This window comes from Lissotriton helveticus (assembly GCF_964261635.1).
Source record: "Lissotriton helveticus chromosome 1_1 unlocalized genomic scaffold, aLisHel1.1 SUPER_1_unloc_8, whole genome shotgun sequence".
Taxonomy (NCBI): domain Eukaryota; kingdom Metazoa; phylum Chordata; class Amphibia; order Caudata; family Salamandridae; genus Lissotriton; species Lissotriton helveticus.
This window is the reverse complement of record NW_027611725.1, coordinates 154,972-174,477: the sequence shown is the minus strand read 5'-3', so window position 1 is coordinate 174,477 and position 19,506 is coordinate 154,972. Positions and strand designations below refer to the sequence as shown.

Sequence of the window (19,506 nt, the reverse complement as noted above, 5' to 3'; positions counted from 1 at the left end):
AAGTCCGCGGAGCATCTGCCCGTGCAGCCTCAATGCTGCCCCGTCAGATTTCCAAAACTCCTCGTGGTACGCCGACCACCAACCTACCAAAATCAAATTATTTCAAAATATCGCTCAAGAGCATAATCCATAAACAACAAATCAATACACTCACCTGGTGCACCAAAAATAGGATTGTGAGTTTTCCACTGCCCACTCCTGAAGATCAGCTCGGATCAGTTCCTGGGTTTCACCCGTAGGACTCCGGCGAGGGGTCACTAGCAGCAGGGAGCTCTCTGTTCCCGAGAGCGGAGTTCAGCCAAGAAATTTTAGTCAGTCCGCCCCCGACCAGAGCGCTCCTCCTAATGTCCATATTTTACTCTGTGTTACGGGAGGACGACCCCAAACATGGAGTACCGGCGGAGTCGCCAACTGAAGTACTGGAAAAATATCGAACAAGGCAACACTTACCAATAGCCAATATGTATTAACTAAATAACCAGTCAGTAGGCAGTGAAGAAAAGGCAATCGTTTATTATCAAATAAACTCTGCGCAGAGGAGCCCCCTCGTCCACACCCAGTCAGTGCGCCAAGAAGACTCCTGATTTACACATGAGACCAATCCTTTATACAAAACACACATTACATGAAATAACCATATTTGGCATTCTACCAATAGGTACGAGATCTCAAGGAAGGGCCATACATGGCACACAAAGCCAGCGTAGAAGTCTGTTTCTACTATTATAATGAAGGTCAGAAAGGGTAACTCCCTTTAGTCTCGGTACATGGGAGTAACAGCCCAGCGCCAGCAAGAATGTGCTTATCGTCTCTAAAGCCAGATGCGACCTTGGGCCTTAGAGAAGGAAAACAGTCTTGAATTCTGCTGTCCTGCAACTCAACTGCAACTCAACTAATTAGGACCTGACTGGTGTATAGGGAGAACCACACGTGATCGCTACCCAGGCCCGAGTCGACAGATTCAAAATGGAGTCTGTGCGGCTTTTCTAACTATGGTGCAACTCGGCCTATTTACAAGGAACGTAAACTACCTTTAATTACTAACATAAAATGATGCGTATCTGGGGATATACATCTATGCAGCTACATCATGTTAACAAATATAGTGTTAGATACTCCAGCAAAAGGAATTCTGTTTCTCAAGGGCGATGCTGTTTTCTGCCACTCTAATTGATATTCTAATCAAATGGCAGCTTAATCAACGAGAATGGCAGATTTTAACACTCGAGTGGTCGTGACCTGCTGTGACCTCCCGAAATCTCACCAGGAGGAGGTCTAGCGCGTTATATTTTCTCACAAACGCTCGCCACCTTACCGTTGGTGAACCGCTTGAGAAAAGAACTCTGCATGGAGTTTTTTGGAACAAGTCTGCACAGAGTGCGGAGTGGGCAAAACTTCGCGAGCTCCACTGGCAGAGCGGAATTCCCACCCCTAGTTTTGAGGCAATAATCTGTTGGACAAACTACTAACTAGGCCCTTTGTCTGCAATAAGTGTTGTAGAAGAAGTGAGATCCATGGCCTAGTGAGTATGAGGCAGTTATCTGACTTCTGATGAACCCCACAGAGTGAGTGTGCAGCCAGAGGGAAGTGGGGGGGCCGAAGGACATGAAATTAGGTCAACTTGAATATGAGAAATATGGATAACTGACACCTCCTCCCGCTCTTCCAAATGCCCATCCGGTCACAAATCGCATCCTGGGCCCCAAAAGGACAACGTCATGCCAGATGCCATGTAATGTTGGAAAAGGGGGGAAAAGAGTAATAGGCACACATCTGCTGCGGGGATATGTCAGGTAAATTATTGGTTGTGATGGATTCTCTATAAGTACTAAATGACTGATATCGTTGAATATTAAATTATATGAATCAACGTTTGTTTGCCTTATCTGCGCTTGTAATGTAACGGACAGGCCTTACAGTGAACCCCTCGCTCTGTTTTACACAAAAGCCCTGGAAAGAGCTGCATCTTACAGAACTGTATCTACCCTAGGAAGAACTAAAGACTTGCTTTTTAAAGTTGTCTTCCAGGCCAGAACCAGGCTCTGTAAGCTGCACTAGTTTCAGGGAGATGGACAGATGTTATGGCGAAAGGAAACCCCCCTCAACCCACAATAATGTTCCAATCTTCCAGGTTAGAAGAAACCAGAAATGCTTGATCCAAGGGAGCTGTTGAAAGTGTCAAAGGTGACTTATGAACAGAGAGTAAAGACAGGAGTTGGTATTTGAGATGATCTTAAGTGAATATGGAAGAACGAGAAGAAGTGTGTGAATGGAGTTACTTTTGTTGTATACTTCATGAAGAGTTACTGGAAATTCTGCAGCCCAGCCTGATCCATCTCTTTTTCTAAACTCTATTGTTGTTTAAATGAAATCTTGACCATAAGCGTCTATCTTAAGCTATACCTCAAGCACTTGGGTGCTACGTGAGCGGCCTTACTTTGCTCAGTTACTCTGTGAACACTGGTAAATCACCTCCTTTTCAGACATTAATAAGATGTCACCTGATCAACAGATCTTTTAGTTAAATATCTGTGTATGATGAAATATTCCTTGCTAAGTTTCAAAAGCAATAAAGAAGAAGGGGGAGATTTACTAAGATTTTGCACTGTGTTTGCGTCACAAAAGTGGCGCAAAATCTTTTTTCCTAATTTACTTTCCAGCGCTAAACTGGTTTAGCGCTGGAAATAACCGTAAAGTAATATGACACTGCGCATAGCATTGTTTTGCATTACTTTGTGCCATGGGGGCCTGCCAAGGGTGGTGCATGGGTGTTCCTGTGCAACCACAAAACTAGGTGCAAGGAAGGAGAAATGCTTTAATTTCTCCTTCCTTTTGTGACTTTGCCTGTGTGCTGCACTGTGCAACATGTAAACAACATGGTAAAAGCTTTCCCTCGTGTCGAGGCATAGTAATCTGTACAGGAAGGGCGTCCTTCCGGTACAAAACCCATGCTGGACTCACAGACACACACACCCTAGCGCTCTGGTGCTAAGATGTGTGCATGGCACAGACCCTCTGTAATCAGTGCAGACGCAAGGGAAAGGGAAGGAGAGAGCCATATCTCTGAAAATATGGTGCTTTCCTGCTCCCGCCCTGTCGCGCCACGCAGCGTAGCCTCGCGGGGGGAGGGCTGCGCTGCATTGTGTGGAGATTTGTCTTTTACAACCAGTTGAACATTGTGAATTCTCATTCCATTATGTTTCAATTCAGTAATTTTAGATATCTTTACATCCAACAGAAAACAAGCCTTGAATGTGTGAAATGACCATCAATAATGAACGAAGGCTGTAAATCTTCAATAATAGCAGAAATATTGAGCTACAGTATTCAGGAAAACATCAGCGCAGTCGGCGACAGAGGAACCTGCACATAAACTGACAGATCCCGGATGAAGTATCAAGGGCAGGTCAGTGATTGTAAGAGTCTGAGCTGTGCACCTCCACGCCACAAGACGAAGAAATGACCTTAGGAAAATTAAGGCAACAACAATAACAAACCGCCTCCTGTAATAACAAGTGCCCAACACCAGCTTTGATCATGGGAGCGGTATGATGTGATTACTGCAGTGCTCTGTTTTCTGAGATGCTTACAAGCCATCATTCCGTGCTCTAGGAGACTTGTAAACTCTTTCCTGACAAACCACAGTAACCAGAGAAGAGCACAACAGAGCGGAGCTAGACAACTGACTGGTAAAGGAATGAGGAGTTCTTGTATCTACAATACAGCAGACTGTCCCGATTTGCACCGATCAGAAGGAAGATACATCTTTACCCGCAAGCGTGCATAGCCATAATCCAATCTAAAGGCACAATCGCCTACAAAGACACCTTCTACGTATTTGGAGTGTGGCAAATATTTGGTGGCTATCGCATTTTATTGTTAAAACAGAAATCAAACGTGCAAAATACTGCACACATATAAAGTGTGTGAGAAAAAGCCAAGTGTTTTATCAGCCATGTTTGCCCATCAGGAAATACAGTCAGGGGATGTAGACAAATATATACCCGACCCACAGACACTAACCAAGAAAGAAGAATCACACACATGCAGCAAGTGCTTTAGTTTGTCATCACTACGCAAGCTTCATCAGCACACGTACACAGGACAAAAACCATTCAAGTGCAGTGAATGTGTAAAGAGCTTTGGTCAGTTATCAACCCTACAGATACATCAGCGTACACACACGGGGGAAAAGCCATATCATTGCAGTGAATGTGGGAAGTGCTTTAGTCGGTTATCAGACCTACAAAAACATCAGCGAATACACACAGAGGAAAAACCATTCAAGTGCAATGAATGTGGGAAGAGCTTTAGTCACTTATCAAACCTAAAACGTCATCAGCGAACACACACAGGGGAAAAACCATTCAAGTGCAGTGAATGTGCAAAGTGCTTTAGTCAGTTATCAAACCTCCAACAACATCAGCGAATACACACGGGGGAAAAACCATTCAAGTGCAGTGAATGTGCAAAGTGCTTTAGTAAGTTATCACACCTTCAAAGTCATAATGGAACACACACAGGGGAAAAACCATTCAAGTGCAGTGAATGTGCAAAGTGCTTTAGTCACTTATCAAACCTCCAACAACATCAGCGAATACACACAGGGGAAAAACCATTCAAGTGCAGTGAATGTGCAAAGTGCTTTAGTCACTTATCAAACCTCCAACAACATCAGCGAATACACACAGGGGAAAAACCATTCAAGTGCAGTGAATGTGCAAAGTGCTTTAGTCACTTATCAAACCTCCAAAAACATCAGCGAACACACACAGGGGAAAAACCATTCAAGTGCAATTAATGTGTAAAGAGCTTTAGTCAGTTATCACACCTAAAAAGTCAGCAGCGAACACACACAGGGGAAAACCCTATCATTGTAGTGAATGTGACCGTAGTTTTTGCAGCTCTTCAGCATTAAGGTATCATCAGCAAACTCACACAGGGGAAAAACCATTCAAGTGCAATGAATATGGGAGGAGCATTAGTAAATTATCAAACCTACAAACACATCAGCGAACACACACGGGGGCAAAACTAAATGATTGCTGTGAATGTTTGAAGAGCTTTAGTCAGTTATAAACCCCATGAAAACATCAACAAACACACACAGAGGGAAAGCCACTCAAGTGCAAAGAATGTGGAAAGAGCTTTAGTCGACGATTAGAGCTACAAAGTCATCAGCGAACACACGGGGAAAACATAGAAAGGCACTGAAAGTGAGAAGGGCTTTTGTCAATTTTCGATCCCACACAGCCCTCAGTGAATACACCACTTCATTTAACTCACATAGAAATAATCCTAGAGATGAAGAGATTCCGGAAAGAACTTAAGAAAATCAAAAGTAATATTGACCCTTCTGAGGACATAGACAAGAGCTGAACAGTGCAGTTATTGTGAGAGCAATGAATTACGGAAAAAGATAACATTCAAATTATGTAGGCCATTGAAATACCAGATGATAAAAGACCCGAATAGCAGTAAAGAAGAAAAACAGATAACAATATTTGCAGAATTATAAAAGTGTTTGTTTCCAGTGATTGTTCACTTCCGTACACGTAGCAAAGTGATGTGATGTGCCAGGATACACAGTGGAAAACAAGCACAATGTGGATTAAAAGAAAAAAAACATTGTTGATTTTTAATTGGTGAAGAAGAGATACAAAGAAAAACATTCAATTGCACCTGATCACACTACCTGTAAAAGCAACACTGAACAATACTGGGACTAACAGTGGTATTTTCAGCAAACTTGTCGGATTAGTGATAAAACCCATAAACCCAACACCCCCAGAGTTGACATGTTGTCCGGGCTCTGGAAATGGAAGCTTTATTGGTAAAATGTATGTATTACTATTAACAAATGCCATTGCAGTATATGTAATGAAAAAAAGCGAAGCACAGGTGTTCAAGAAATAACCTATTTTTAGATATAAAAGAGCATATGCCTTGTTTTTAAGTAACGTTTGCTGCATCTTTTACACAGTGTTATCGGTTGATGGATCAGCTTGTGCCTCGAGCCTTATAACTAAGTGTGACCTGTGGCTCCTCTCCGACTTGGCTCTCCCTATTTATTTTGTGACTTGCCAGAATGTGGTGAAATAGCGAAATCCCACATCAAAAGCCTACATGTTGTAATGTGCCAATTTAGATGTTTGAAATTCAATAAAACAGAGTTAAACCAAAAGCATATATGTGCTAGGACAATCAGTTGCACTCCCACACTGATTGTCCCTTGGTCTCAAATGTTCTGAAGGATTTGTCGTATGAATGCCAGAAGTGGCAGTGACGTTCATGAAGCTAAAGCTAACAGGAGTGTGTGGGAGATAGAAAGGGGGAGAGATAAAGAGAGCGAGAGAGACAAAGAAAGGGGGAGAAAAAGAACGAAATGGAAGGAGGGGGAACGGCACGTTATTTGTATTCACCTAAAAATAGAAGATGCCGCGGAATACATGCCAATGTGTGATATCACCAGAGAAATGGGCTGAACACCTGTAAATGTAATGTTTATTTTTAATACCTATAGACCCATGTCATGCCAATAAACAGGGCACAAGTACGGAAAATAGTGAAGGAGCCCATTATCATATGTAAATCACAGTGACGTCACATGTAGTGACATCACAAGAAGTGATGTCAGGCCCTTATAATAATTTTCACGTGAAAGATTGACAGCCTGTTTTAAAAACAAAAAACAAGAAACATAAAATAATGTAAAAATAAGTTTTGGGTTTCAGTTTTTATACACCATGTGTTTTTCCGACTATTTGCTTGTAACAAAACTCGGACATGACTGAAAGTGTAAATATTTTTAAACAGATATGTGGACCTTGGAAATTACATTTTTAAATATTTTTCAGCGAATAAATAAAATGTGCTTTTAATTTGCGTTTGTTTCCTGATGCTATTCTTTATCCAGCCCCTAAGCTCCAAAGTGTTTCACATTTACAATGTATTAAGCAATAGAAGGGCTAATTTTGTCAAGTTCTCTGATCCTCTCTTGCGCCACTCACACAAACAAACACTCAGAGGCCTGTGTCTGCAGTGCTGGGGCACAAAGTAACAATTACAAGTTGCAGGCTAAGGAGCTATGTGGAACTGAGTCCCGTTTCTAGATAATAGTGGGGGGACCCCTTCAAACTGTGGCTACCCCCCGACTTGTGCCGTGCTCATAAAGCAATAGTGAAATTGAGTAATTTAAAAAAAAACATTTTATTGATAGATCATAAAGAATAGGTGAACATTACATGTCAATTTTCGCGCCAGAATTGAAAAAGTACAAAATACATTATCCATAAATAGGCAGGCTGAGAGTAAATCATACTAGTGCAAATAAAGATTCAAATTCTAGGAGAAGATATTCTTTTAAAGTGCGATGTGCAAAGTGCAATATATTGATACTAAAAAAGATTTGACAGTACGTTCCAGATATATGTACACAGAAAAGAAAAGAGAGGAAGAATTTAACAAACAGTGACTAGCATTCAAACACACTCCAGTATTTATCATATTTTCTAAGAGCCCCAGATCTCAAAGCATATTTTTTTCCCTTCCCTGAATCGTCAGTATTTTTGCCTTCCATGCATTCAGAGTAGGTACTTTGTCCTTTTTCCACAGTTGCAGAATAAGTGACCTCGCTACCAGTGATGCTATGAACAAGGACTCATCATACGGAGTTGAATTAGGGGAACATCCGAAGGCTGCAATTAATTCATTAAATGTAATTGTAACATTGAATATATTAATGAGATATTTTCCTATGTCTTTCCAATAGTCCTGTATTTTGGTACATTCCCAGATTATGTGTTTCCAGGTACCCTTTTCTTCACAGCGAAAACACTTATCCTCCACTTGAGGATATATATTGTGGAGAAACGAGGGTGCTCTATAAATTGACCATTTGCTGAAGAATTGCATTCACTTAAAATTAGCACCTCTGAAGATGGATTTATTAAATTTATTAACTTTATCCTATGTTAATTTGTCAATCTCAATATCTTCTCTCTTTCTCCACCTGTCTCTAGCCTTATTATATAATGCGACTGAGTTATCTTCATTAAGAATTTTTATCCAAGTGCTAATTTTCCTCTGCGTCGCACTATTCAGTGCTTCAGTTATATGTATTTTATCAAATAAATTACCTATATCAAGCTCTCTTAGTTCAGCATGGAGGCTAATAAAGGACCATTGCAGGATTGTATTTGAGTGCTTAATCTCCCTTTCGATTTCCTCCCAAGATTTCCATCTACTCCCTATTAAAAAATCCTCAATTCTTTCAAAACCGTTATCCTTCCAGATTCTCAGAATGTTTTTATCCAGGGTACCCATCTCACCTATGTTTAAATTCATTAAACTAGTTGAGTTATTTGTTCTAAGAATGTTGTAATAATTCAGGAGCTGTTTTTTTTTCTTAAGTAGCCACTGTATAGACTTATAACGTACCTTCTTTGGGTATTTCGTGATTCTTACTGGGTCATTTATTTTAAGTTCAATCAACATCTTCCTCATAAAAAAATTATTCACTTCATGATTTTCTGTGTAAAAAAACCTAAAACTATGATGTGCAAAAGTAGCATAATAATAATCTCTAATATTTGGAAGAGACAGCCCTCCCTGTGTGATCGGGAAGTTCAATGTACTAAGTGCTAATCTCGGAGTCTTATTTGCCCATAAAAAAGAGGAAAACATGGCATTCACTTTCTTAAAAAATGAAACCTGAATTGCACAAGGAGCTGCACTAAAAAGGAAATTAAAGAGTGATGAAATAGACATGCGAATTAAGGCGGCACGACCCATTATTGATAAAGGCAATTGGTTCCATCGATCAAATTGTGAGCCAACCCTTTTCAGTAGAGGTATATAATTTAGCGGGTAAAGATCTTCCAGGTTTTCTGAAATAAAAATTCCCAAATATCTTTTAGGAAGAGTATTATATATCTCCCTAAACTCCGTTAATAAAGTGTCTACCGTGCAATTACATAAAATGATTTCCGTTTTATCCGTATTTATCTTATAGCCTCCCAGTTTTTGGAAATCCGAAAAGATTTTTAAAATTTCCACTTGGAGCAGTGGAGGAGTGTGGCTCACTGCTTAGAACGGCAGTCCCTGGTACAGAGGTCTGGCCGGGACCAGGGTTCAAATCCCGCCTCGGCGGATCTTGGGCTCATAATTCCTCGGACCTGATTTCTCGCCTCGGTGCCTACTCTGAGCATGAGTCCCACGCTGCAACTCTGGGCAATAGCTTGCTTAACCTCCACAACGGCCCCCTACAGTGCTGGGGATGCCTGGTTGCACCCCGGGGATGCCCAGGAGTGGACATTTCACGGGGAAAAGCCAGGATGGGTTCCCTAGCGGTATGAGTACAGCGCCAGGACACACTGCTTGCCGGGGTATCAGTGCGCTTTACAAATACGTCTACATTTACTTGACTTGTAGGCTTTAGGTTTAAAAAAAGGACAATGTCATTGGCATATAATTTTATGTTCGTCATTCCGGCCACTGGTACTGTGTTGGCCATTTTCCCCTTAATTGCAATTGCCAGAGGCTCAAAAAAAGAAGGCGAATAAAATTGGAGATAGGGGGCAGCCTTGGCACGTGCCTCTGTTAATATGACATGTCCCAACATTTATATTATTAATAATAATCTGTGCCCTAGAATTCTCATATAGTTGTTTCAAGAGAGAGATAAAATCAATCGGGAAATCAAGCTGTGCAAAATCACAAAAAGACAGTCCCATGACACGTAGTCAAAAGCCTTTTCGGCATCTAAAAGCCAAATCTGTGCTTCCACTTTATCAACGTTAAAAAAATCTAGTGCTTCTAATAAAAATGTTGTATTAGTGTGAAGGTGTCTTCCTGCTATAAAACCGCACTGGTCTGGTCCAACAAGTAATCCTACTATTTTGTGTCTTCCTGCTATAAAACCGCACTGGTCTGGTCCAACAAGTAATCCTACTATTTTGTTCAGTCGATTCGCCAGGAGTTTTGTAAAAATGTTGTAGTCTATATAATTAAAAGACTTTTTGGCCTTTATGAATTGATATGTTCCTTATCTTTTCCTTTTTTCAGAATACTGACTACAACTGCAGTGCGGAAGGATTCCGGCGGCAGACCTCCTTGTAATAGATAATTAGCTAATAACAGGAATTCTTTACAAAGGGTACTATCGAATTTTTTTAAAAATTCCGCTGGAATGCCATCCTCACCAATGGCCTTGCCGCTAGGTAGGGAGCTAATTACCAAATCTAGTTCTGCCTTTGTGAACTCCTCCACTAAAAACTTTTTATAATCGTTTCCTAATTTGGGAATTTGAAGTGCCCCTAAAAACTCAAAAATGGTTTCACTCGCCGCCCCTTCACTACTCTGATAGATTCCCTCATAGTGCTTTAAAAACATCTCTCCTATAGGTGCAGTAGTCTTTGCATGCACTTTGGTGGCAGGATCAAAAAGATGATCTATCCTATTGCGGACTTGGTTTTCTTTAGCTTGCCACGCTAGGAGTCTACCTGTGTATTCACTCCCTTCATAGAGCTTCTGTGCGTAAAGACTACTAGTTGCATCACCAAAAATCGAAATAAAATTCCCTCATTTTTTTTTTACTCCGCTACCTTCTGCCCACTAACTAAAGATCTGATTCTGTAATTTTCTTGGTTTGCATGCAAAACATTTGTCTGTAAATTAGTTTTCTCCTCTCTTTTTTCCCTCTGTTTAGGTATTTCCTTGGAGGTAATTATTCCCCTAAATGTGGCCTTGAACGCTTCCCAAACCACATTGATTGTAGCAGACCCTCTATTCAGATTTAAAAATTCCTCTATCTCCTCCTCAATTTCTGTACACCATTGGGGTTCTGCAAGATTCATGTTATTAAAATACCATCTTCTAGGTCCCTCTCTTTCCTGGTTTCCTATAAATATTTCCATTTTAAGTAGTGCATGGTCTGAAAATGCGTTAGGTAGATGTTCGAAGTTGCGAACTTCTTGACCATGGGATATTAAAAAGAAGTCCAACCTAGATGCTGAGTTGTATTTTGCAGAATGACAAGAGTATTCATGTTTAGAAGGATTTTGGGAACGCCAATAATCATAGATATCCAAATCTGTTTTGCAACTCTGTAAAGCAATGGCTATGTGGGGCTTGTTCTGGCGTCGATCTTTTTGGGATGAATCAATTTTAGGATTTTGTAGACAATTAAAATCACCCCCCCATATTATTTGCCCTGGTATCCCCGTCAATGCTTGTTTAAGTTGCAGAATTGGTAGTGGGTCATCTATAACCGGTGCATATATTGTAACTAATATTGTATTTATCTGATTTAGTTTACCATACACAAATGCCCATCTGCCGCTATGGTCTGTACGTGACCCTTCCACTATGAACCCTACATGTTTCCCTATTAGAATGCTTACCCCCCTCTGCGCCAGTCCAGCTGCTGATGAAACTCTATAACCAGCCCAGCCCTTTAGGATTTTCTCAGTCGGCCAGGGCTCTGAAATGAGTTTCTTGCATAGAAATAACATCTGGACAGAAATTTTTCAACCAACATTCTATAGCGTTTTTTTAATGAACATTATTCAAACCAGTTGCATTAAAGGACAAAAAGTTCCGCTTATTTCTCATTAATGTTCAAACTTTCATGTAAACTGAATACTCCTATTGAACAAAGATTATAAAGAAATTCGTGTAAACCATTCTTGTGTCGACATATAAGATGGGCAGCTATCGATGTGCAAAAAAAGCAAATACGCAAACACTGAAGTGAAAAAGGAGTACGAACATTGTGTATAAAGTTAAAATACTAAAAATACAGAGATCATAGGGTTCAGACAACCTCCTTTGTGCAGAACATGCACGGACCATGTATTAAGTTAATGCTAAAAATACATAGAACTTAGGGTTCAAGCAACCTCCTTTGTGCAAAATACGCAAACCTCCACTCCAAAAAGGAGAAAGGAGCAGAAATTGTGCAAAATCAGAAATTAAAGTTCAAGTAACAAGGATCTTGAGCAGTTCACAAAGTGCATCATGTGCAAACCTGAGTTCTAAAAAGGGAAGCAGCAGAATGTGCAAAAACATCATTAGTATAGTACTATTTTGGGGAATATAACCTCCTTTACCCAAAGATTTATAAATGTGCAAATTCAGCAACCATGTGCAGATTACATCGACTTCCAATATCTGGCAGAGGCAAAGTACCTTAAAGTGCAAAAGTGCAAAGGTGCTCTGATTAGTGCAATTATTAAGACCTCCGACATAGATTACAAGTACATTTAAAGGCAAAGAAGTTGTCTTAACGTGCAAAGAACTAATACTAATAAATTCTCTTTTAGCCTGACTGTACAGCCACCTGCCCATATAACTTCCTACAATATGAACTCTCTCTTTTTTTCCCCCTGCTACACCCCTTTCACCAACCCCCCTCCCTACACCCCCTGGAGGGGACGGGAACCCCCAGTGACCCACTTCCGTACCCATCTGTTTTCCTCTCTTCTTTGTGGATGCCATTTTATTGCATCCCTGTGCGCTTCCTGAGTCATCTTGCGGCCGCCCTTTTCCATCGTAGAGACTATACACAGGATCTTCAGATTTCCAGAAATTTCTACTATGTTTTAATTATCTCAAAACCTGACTATGTAGAGAGACCCTCCATGAATGACTGAGGGTGCCTCTGGAAGTAGCAGTGCCTGTAACCTGAGGACTTCTCTTTGCTCTAAACCTGTTCGTGAGACCTGGCTGGACCCTAACGCTGTGCCCTGAAGCGGGATCTCTGTGGTGTGCTGACGGCGGGACTGCGAACTCCAGGATCCTCTGCGGCCCGATACCAGCCGCACCTGTGAGCTCTTCCCGCCCCCCCTCTGCCCGCTCATCGGCTATAAGACCACGCCCCCTGATGCGTATCGCGGAACGCACGCGGGACGGCGCCGTGCGAAGCCCGGGCCAAGGGCGGGCCCATTCCTGACCGCTCAGGACCGGACCGGCCCACCCCCCTTGGTTCTGGGGTTGCAGTACCATCATTAACTTTGAACTATGTCAGGGCGCGAACTAAGAAGTAAGTCAACGCTTGTTGGGTGCCCTACTGCGGGAGGTATGGAATTTTTTTTAATTAGAGCAAACTCCCTAGTTGACAAGGAGATATCATATCTGGAAAAACGTATGTCGCTTGAAATTTCCGCTACTAAAAGATCTTCTCTGGGAGCAATTGCCAACGCCAAAATGCCTGACAGGATCCTGGATCTGGCTACTACAGTGTCCTGTATATCAGAGCAAGACATTACCCCTGGAGTGGATGTGCATGAGGACTTGGATATTCTGGTTCATGAAATCTTGTCCGAAATTTACTTAATTCTTGTTAATCATGAGATTACTCCTACCGAAACTGTGGCTACTATCAATAGCACTTTGTGTCAAGGGCCTAAAAAGGGGCTATCCCTAAAAGGAAACGGGTTTATAATAAGAAAGGTGGGAGTAAAGCTAAAATAGCCAAGCGACAGAGTGGTGGTGTCAATCCCGGTGGGCCTATAACGGGGTTACAATTATCTGCAAATGGGATGGTGGATTTAACTTTGCCCCCCCCCCCGCCGCTCATTTGCAAACCCAGCCCGGGACCGAGTTGTCCATTGAAAGCCTGGGAGCGTTATTTAAATCCATCCTGTACCCCTTAGAAGCCAAAACGGAACAAATAGAACTTAGACTGGCTAATATTGAGAAAGTAACATCTGCCTTAGTAGCAAACTCAAAGGTGGCCAATAAACCGGGTGCAGTTGTGATCCCTGATTGCCAACCAGGGGGGGGTGCCACCATTATCGGTAGACCACCTGGTTCACCAGGCCCTAACCCGGTCTAGCAGGCTCCCCCCAGGCAGTTTCCTGCCCCCTTGCCTAGTGGTAGTGATAACTCTGGGAAGGCAGACAGCGGTAAGCTTGTACCGCCTGCGCTGGTAAAAGAGTGTAGTGTCAGTAGACCCCGGCTACCGGACTTTCCACCAGAAGCTAACCGTTATACGGTGGTTTTGGCAGGCGCCCCCTGCCCTAGAAGAGGGCGAAGGTGAATCCTATGGCTCCCTAAAAAATAAGGTAGTTAAATGGTTAAACTGGAACAGACCCCTGCCGGCCCACCTATCTAGTGAGATTGTAATGATAAGAAGGTTGCCTTGGGTGGGTAAGTCAGTAAAACCTATAAACGGGGACTGCATAACAGTAAACTTTAGGGACCCCAGAACTGTTTCCCATATTTGTGCTGGTTTTGATAGGTCACTGGATTCCACTATCCAGACCTTGCCGTTGTCTTTCTTTTACACCCCAACTCGCATGGCCTATGGGAAAGACACTGATGATTGGACAAGGGTCGACCGTAGGGGGAGAAGCAGGAGATTTGATGGTAGATCAGATCTTATGCCAATCCGTGCTCCCTTTTGTGATTATAACCGCTTTGGCTGCCTTGATGCAGTAGACTGACTACCCCCTGCCGCATTGATGTCATCTACGGGGGGAAGTCCAGACTCGAATACAGAAGTTTTGGTGGGGAGCATTAAACAAACAGAGTAAGACCCTGTGAGGGTATGCCAACGGCTGTTGACCCACCAGGTACAATTCACCTGATACCCACTGCCCCCCTATGCGACAAGCAATCCTATAGTCTGGAGGCCCCAAAGAAAACGACATGCCTTCAGACGTTTATGGGGGAGGCCACAAAGAAAACGACATGCCTTCAGACGTTTATGGGGGAGGCCACAAAGAAAACGACATGCCTTCAGACGTTTATGGGGGAGGCCACAAAGAAAACGACATGCCTGCAGACGTATATATGGGGGAGGACACAAAGAAAATGACATGCCTTCAGACGTTTATGGGGGAGGCCACAAAGAAAACGACATGCCTTCAGACGTTTATGGGGGAGGCCACAAAGAAAACGACATGCCTTCAGACGTTTATGGGGGAGGCCACAAAGAAAACGACATGCCTTCAGACGTTTATGGGGGAGGCCACAAAGAAAACGACATGCCTTCAGACGTTTATGGGGGAGGCCACAAAGAAAACGATATGCCTTCAGACGTTTATGGGGGAGGCCACAAAGAAAACGATATGCCTTCAGACGCCTATGGGGGAGAACACAGGATTGGATGAGGGAGAACACGGTACTGGGTACAAACTAGTGAGCTGGAATATTGCCGGTTGGCGGAATAAGGAAGAGTTACTGGGCTGGAGGGAGTATGTAAGAAAGTTTGATATTCTCTGTCTACAGGAGACATGGTCCACGGAAGAGATTCATTTTGATGGGTACGTCTCTTTCAACTGTCTGGTGCAGGGATCAACCATGGGGAGGGCTAAAGGTGGGCTGGTGATATTATTGTCTGTGAGCTTGCCGGTGCAAGTCAAATCTTATAAAACTATTGGGTTTCACTCACAAATGCTTTGGCTGCAGCAAAGCGGGGGCCGCAATGTTTTGCTAATCAACCACTATAACAACGTGTTTGATTCCTCCAGCTTTTCAGTAGTTAACGATCTTGAGACTGCAGTAGACAAACTATGTGGGGCCAACTCTGTCCCCTTTGATATCATCTGGGGGGGGGGACTTTAATATCTCTACGTGCTTCTTCTCTTTCACGAATGCTTGTGGGTTTGACGGGGACAAAGGGGAGGACCGGGCTCATTTTATTCACACCCCCCATGGAGAGTCACTCAACTACTTAATGCTTAAATTAGGACTGTTAATCCTTGTGCCCGCAAATGATCGGGAGGGCAACCCCGTCCCGACCTTTGTAGGGAGGAATTCAGCCACTGTCATAGATTACTTATTGGTCTCTGAGAATATTAGTATTCTCTGTGCTATCCCGAAAATCGCAGATGTGGCCCTTAGTGATCATAATGGCATTACTATGTCTACATTCATCTGGGGGAAGAAGGTTCAAGCCCCCCGAAGGATTGTTGATGAAATAATCCCATGTAGGCCAAATGGCTTCAGGATTAAATGGTGCAGGGACAACTCAGAGAAGTTGTTGACCAAAATTGTGGCTGCGAGTCTCCAAGAGTTGCAGCGTTGCCTGGATGTTAATGCAGGCGCTGTATGCATCCTTGCTGACTTCGTGAAAATAAATGAGTCAACTAAAACGATTTTAACTATTACCAAGGTCAGTAGGTCAGGGGGTACTGTGGGTTGGTTCGATGGGGCCTGTACAAAGTCCCTACAAGAACTAAAGAAAGCACTTTCTAGCCGCCCCAGGGACAAGGGAGCCGTTAAATCCCTAAGGGCAAACTATAAAGACCATCTGATACGTAGGAAGCAAGAGCTACGGGAGGAAGCATGGGACCACCTCTCAAAAGCGGCAGAGCTCTGGGATAGCAAGCTTTTCTGGAACACCGTGAATAGCCCCTTACTTTTACAGAAGGAGGATTTCCCAGTATTATCTGCCCAGGTTAGTGAGGAAAATTGGGTCGCCTTTTTTACTAGTATTTTTAATCCGGGGGGGGGGGAAGCCCCTTTATGCCCAAGGGCTGTAGCCTGCGGCCCAAACCTACCCCTCAATATTACAATCCCAGAGGTGGTTAACGCTATTCAGAAAAGTAAAGGAGGGAAGGCCCCCGGGCCTGACGCGGTGCCGATAGATCTCTATAAAGCGGATACTCTGTTATGGGGCCCCCTTTTGACTAAGGTTTTCAACGTGGCAGTCAGGGTAAGCACCCCTCTAACATGGGGTGAGTCTATAATCATACCAATTTACAAGAAAGGAGATAGAGGCGAGGCCAAGAACTATCATCCTATCTCCCTTTTAGACTCCTCCCAAAAAATAATGAGCAGGGTGCTTTTGTTGCGACTGGAGGAGTGGGCAGAGGTTAACGGCATCCTTGCAGATTCCCAATTTGGGTTTCGTAAGGGCCTTGGTACTATTGAGCAGTGTATCAACCTAGACCTTATTATAGGTAACTACACACGCGCCAAGAAGGGCGCGTTATTCCTCTGCTTTGCGGATCTCTCCAGCGCATTTGATTTGGTGGACCACCGATTACTGTGGACCACGTTATTAGATATGGGTGCACCAGCTGCAATTATTTATTTCCTGGCTAGATTATATAGTAACCTATCGGCCCAGATCCGATTTGGCCAAGCGGGGGAATGTACCAATAACATCAAGGTCAAATCAGGTATTAGGCAAGGCTGTGTCCTTGCCCCTTTACTTTTCTCCCTTTTTATTAATGCCATGGATTCCGAGCCAAGATCAGTCATCGCTGATGCACCAATTGTTGAGGGTCAATAGATTCCCGTATTGCTATATGCAGACGACACAGTCCTACTATCTAGAACACCGGTCGGTCTGCAGAGATTAATGGACACATTTTTCGACTTTATTTAGGGGAGGAAACTAAAAATTAATAACTCTAAAACTTTTATATTGGCTTGTGGGAAGAAGGTAAGGAAAGTAAGATCATTCCAGTTTGAGGAGCAAAAAATCCAAGTGGTAGATAAACTCTGCTATGTGGGCATCACTTTTAACAGTAAGGGCACGTGGGCACAGGAAATGCATAATGTCAAGGCTAAGATGGGCAGAGGCATCTTCTGTGTTTTTAAATTTGCTTCTAAATTGGGAAGTCGACGGATAAGGGACATGTTGCATATCTATCGCCTTAGATGTGCCTCAGTGGCACTTTATGGTTCAGGTGTTTGGGGACACTGTGGCCATGGAGATCTGCAAGTGCAGGAAAACAACTTTCTAAAGAGACTTCTCTGCCTTCCAACCTCTGCCTCTACCGGGCTGGTTCACCAAGAGGTTGGGCTGGAATTCTTGACTGATCTCATAGGTTTAAGGCCACTAATGGCCTGGAGATCTATCTGGGTCAAGGAGGAAACCGGCTTTACCAGAAGAATCATTCAAGACTGCCTCCGCTTGGAGAAATATAATTTGATCCCATGGCTTAATTACGTCATAACAACATTTAGGGATGCATTCAATTTGAATGTTTTTTGGACCCCGTTAGTGCTACTGATATCTCCAAAAAGGAGCTCAAACATGTCTATCTGGGGGCTAAAGCCAAGTTACGTAGGGATGCCACTTCCCTGTATGTAACACATCAATTTTTAATACTCTAATAATCAGGCAAGTTCCGGTTATTCTAAGTATTTAAATGTGGTTACCAAGCAATCCCACTAGTACGTCCTTACCAGACTACGATTAGGTATTGTTCATAATCTGGTGGCTTTCCCCCAGATAAAAAAGTACACGTCAACACCCTGCCCATGTGATGAGTTTTCAAAGCAGAGCACCGAACACTTTTTGTTACTTTGTCCTTTGTATTTGCATCTCCGTATTGCCTATCTTAAACCGCTTTAAAAAAAATATTTTGTGTCAACTGTTAAAACTGCCATGAGGCTTTTATTTGCACTTGACGAACTGGATGTGTGTTTTTTCACAGCGATATTTATTCTGAAATCTGTGTCCGCCAGGAGAAGTATGGCCTTTTAACTTCAATGCATTGTTTCCAGTAAAATTAGCAGCCTTTGCTTATTTCGCCGCCCCTCTCTTTTATCGATTGTATCATTCTTAATTTTACTAAATGTTTTGTATTATTGATGTATTATACGTGCTTTTATGATTGTTTTTTCAAATGATCGAATAAAGCTTTTGAAATTAAAAAAATGACTGAGCTTCTTGTATGTCTGTAAATATAAGAAATTTCCCCTTGGCTAGCACCTTTAACTTGGACTGCTGGACTATCATTGCTTGAGCACCCTTGGCCTTAAAAGAGTCAATCATCTTAACAAAATCCCTACGCCTGTGAGTCGATGCTGCTGACATATCCGAGAAGATCAGAACGTTTTTTGCTTCGTCTGCATTAAAAGTTCTTCTTGAAAATGCCGTTTTCAGAATGTTCTCTTTTACCCTATAATCCGAAAAGTTCAATAGTATAGTACGTGGATATTTAAGGTTATTGGGCTTATGCGCGGGGACTCTATGCGCTCTTGTGATTGTAAGGTCACCTTGCAGCTCCGGTATAGCCCTTTTTAGAAGTGACTCCGACCATTTTACCACATCAGCGCCTTCCAGTCCTTCAGAAATGCCCACTAGTCGTAGGTTGGACCGCCTATTATAATTTTCTAAGTCCTGCAGTTTTGCCTCCATCTGAGATTTTTTTTTTTGCTGCATAGAGATCTTTTTGCATAGCAGTTAAAGTGTCTTCCAGGGTTGAAACCCTAATTTCTGCTTCCAAGACCCTACTGGGGAAGTTTCCAAAGTGTTCCTCCATCTTTGTAAGTCTGGTATGGAGTTGTGATATCTCATGCGCTTGGGAGACTTTAAGGTCCCTTATTTCCTGAAGGATAGTTAACAATATCTCCTCTACCGAGTTCTCTTTTGATCCCTTAGGGAGAATACAGAAAACATCTTCTCCGATGTTTTGTGAGCTTGCACCTGCTAAATCTATTGGAGATGAAGTGGTTAGTGAAGAAAAAGTATTCGCAGATGGTGCTTCTTCTACATGTTGGAATGCCTTTAGGTTCTTGTCAGGACTGAGCTGAGGATGG

General features: G+C 42.6%; 1 protein-coding gene across 3 annotated transcripts in view; it reads left to right on the top strand.

Annotated features, from left to right (window-relative positions):
• LOC144806496 (uncharacterized) overlaps window positions 1-19,506 on the top strand; it is a 145,905-nt gene that overhangs the window by 45,622 nt on the left and 80,777 nt on the right. For 2 of the 3 annotated variants that reach the window (XM_078672848.1, XM_078672849.1), the window contains one exon: window positions 3,239-6,667. The exons of the other annotated variant lie outside the window; for it this stretch is intronic. In XM_078672848.1, the coding sequence (XP_078528974.1) occupies window positions 3,956-4,801 (846 nt within the window). In that variant the 5' untranslated portion in view covers window positions 3,239-3,955 and the 3' untranslated portion in view covers window positions 4,802-6,667. Of the gene's footprint in view, window positions 1-3,238; window positions 6,668-19,506 lie in introns of those variants that run through there. 3 annotated transcript variants of the gene reach the window in all.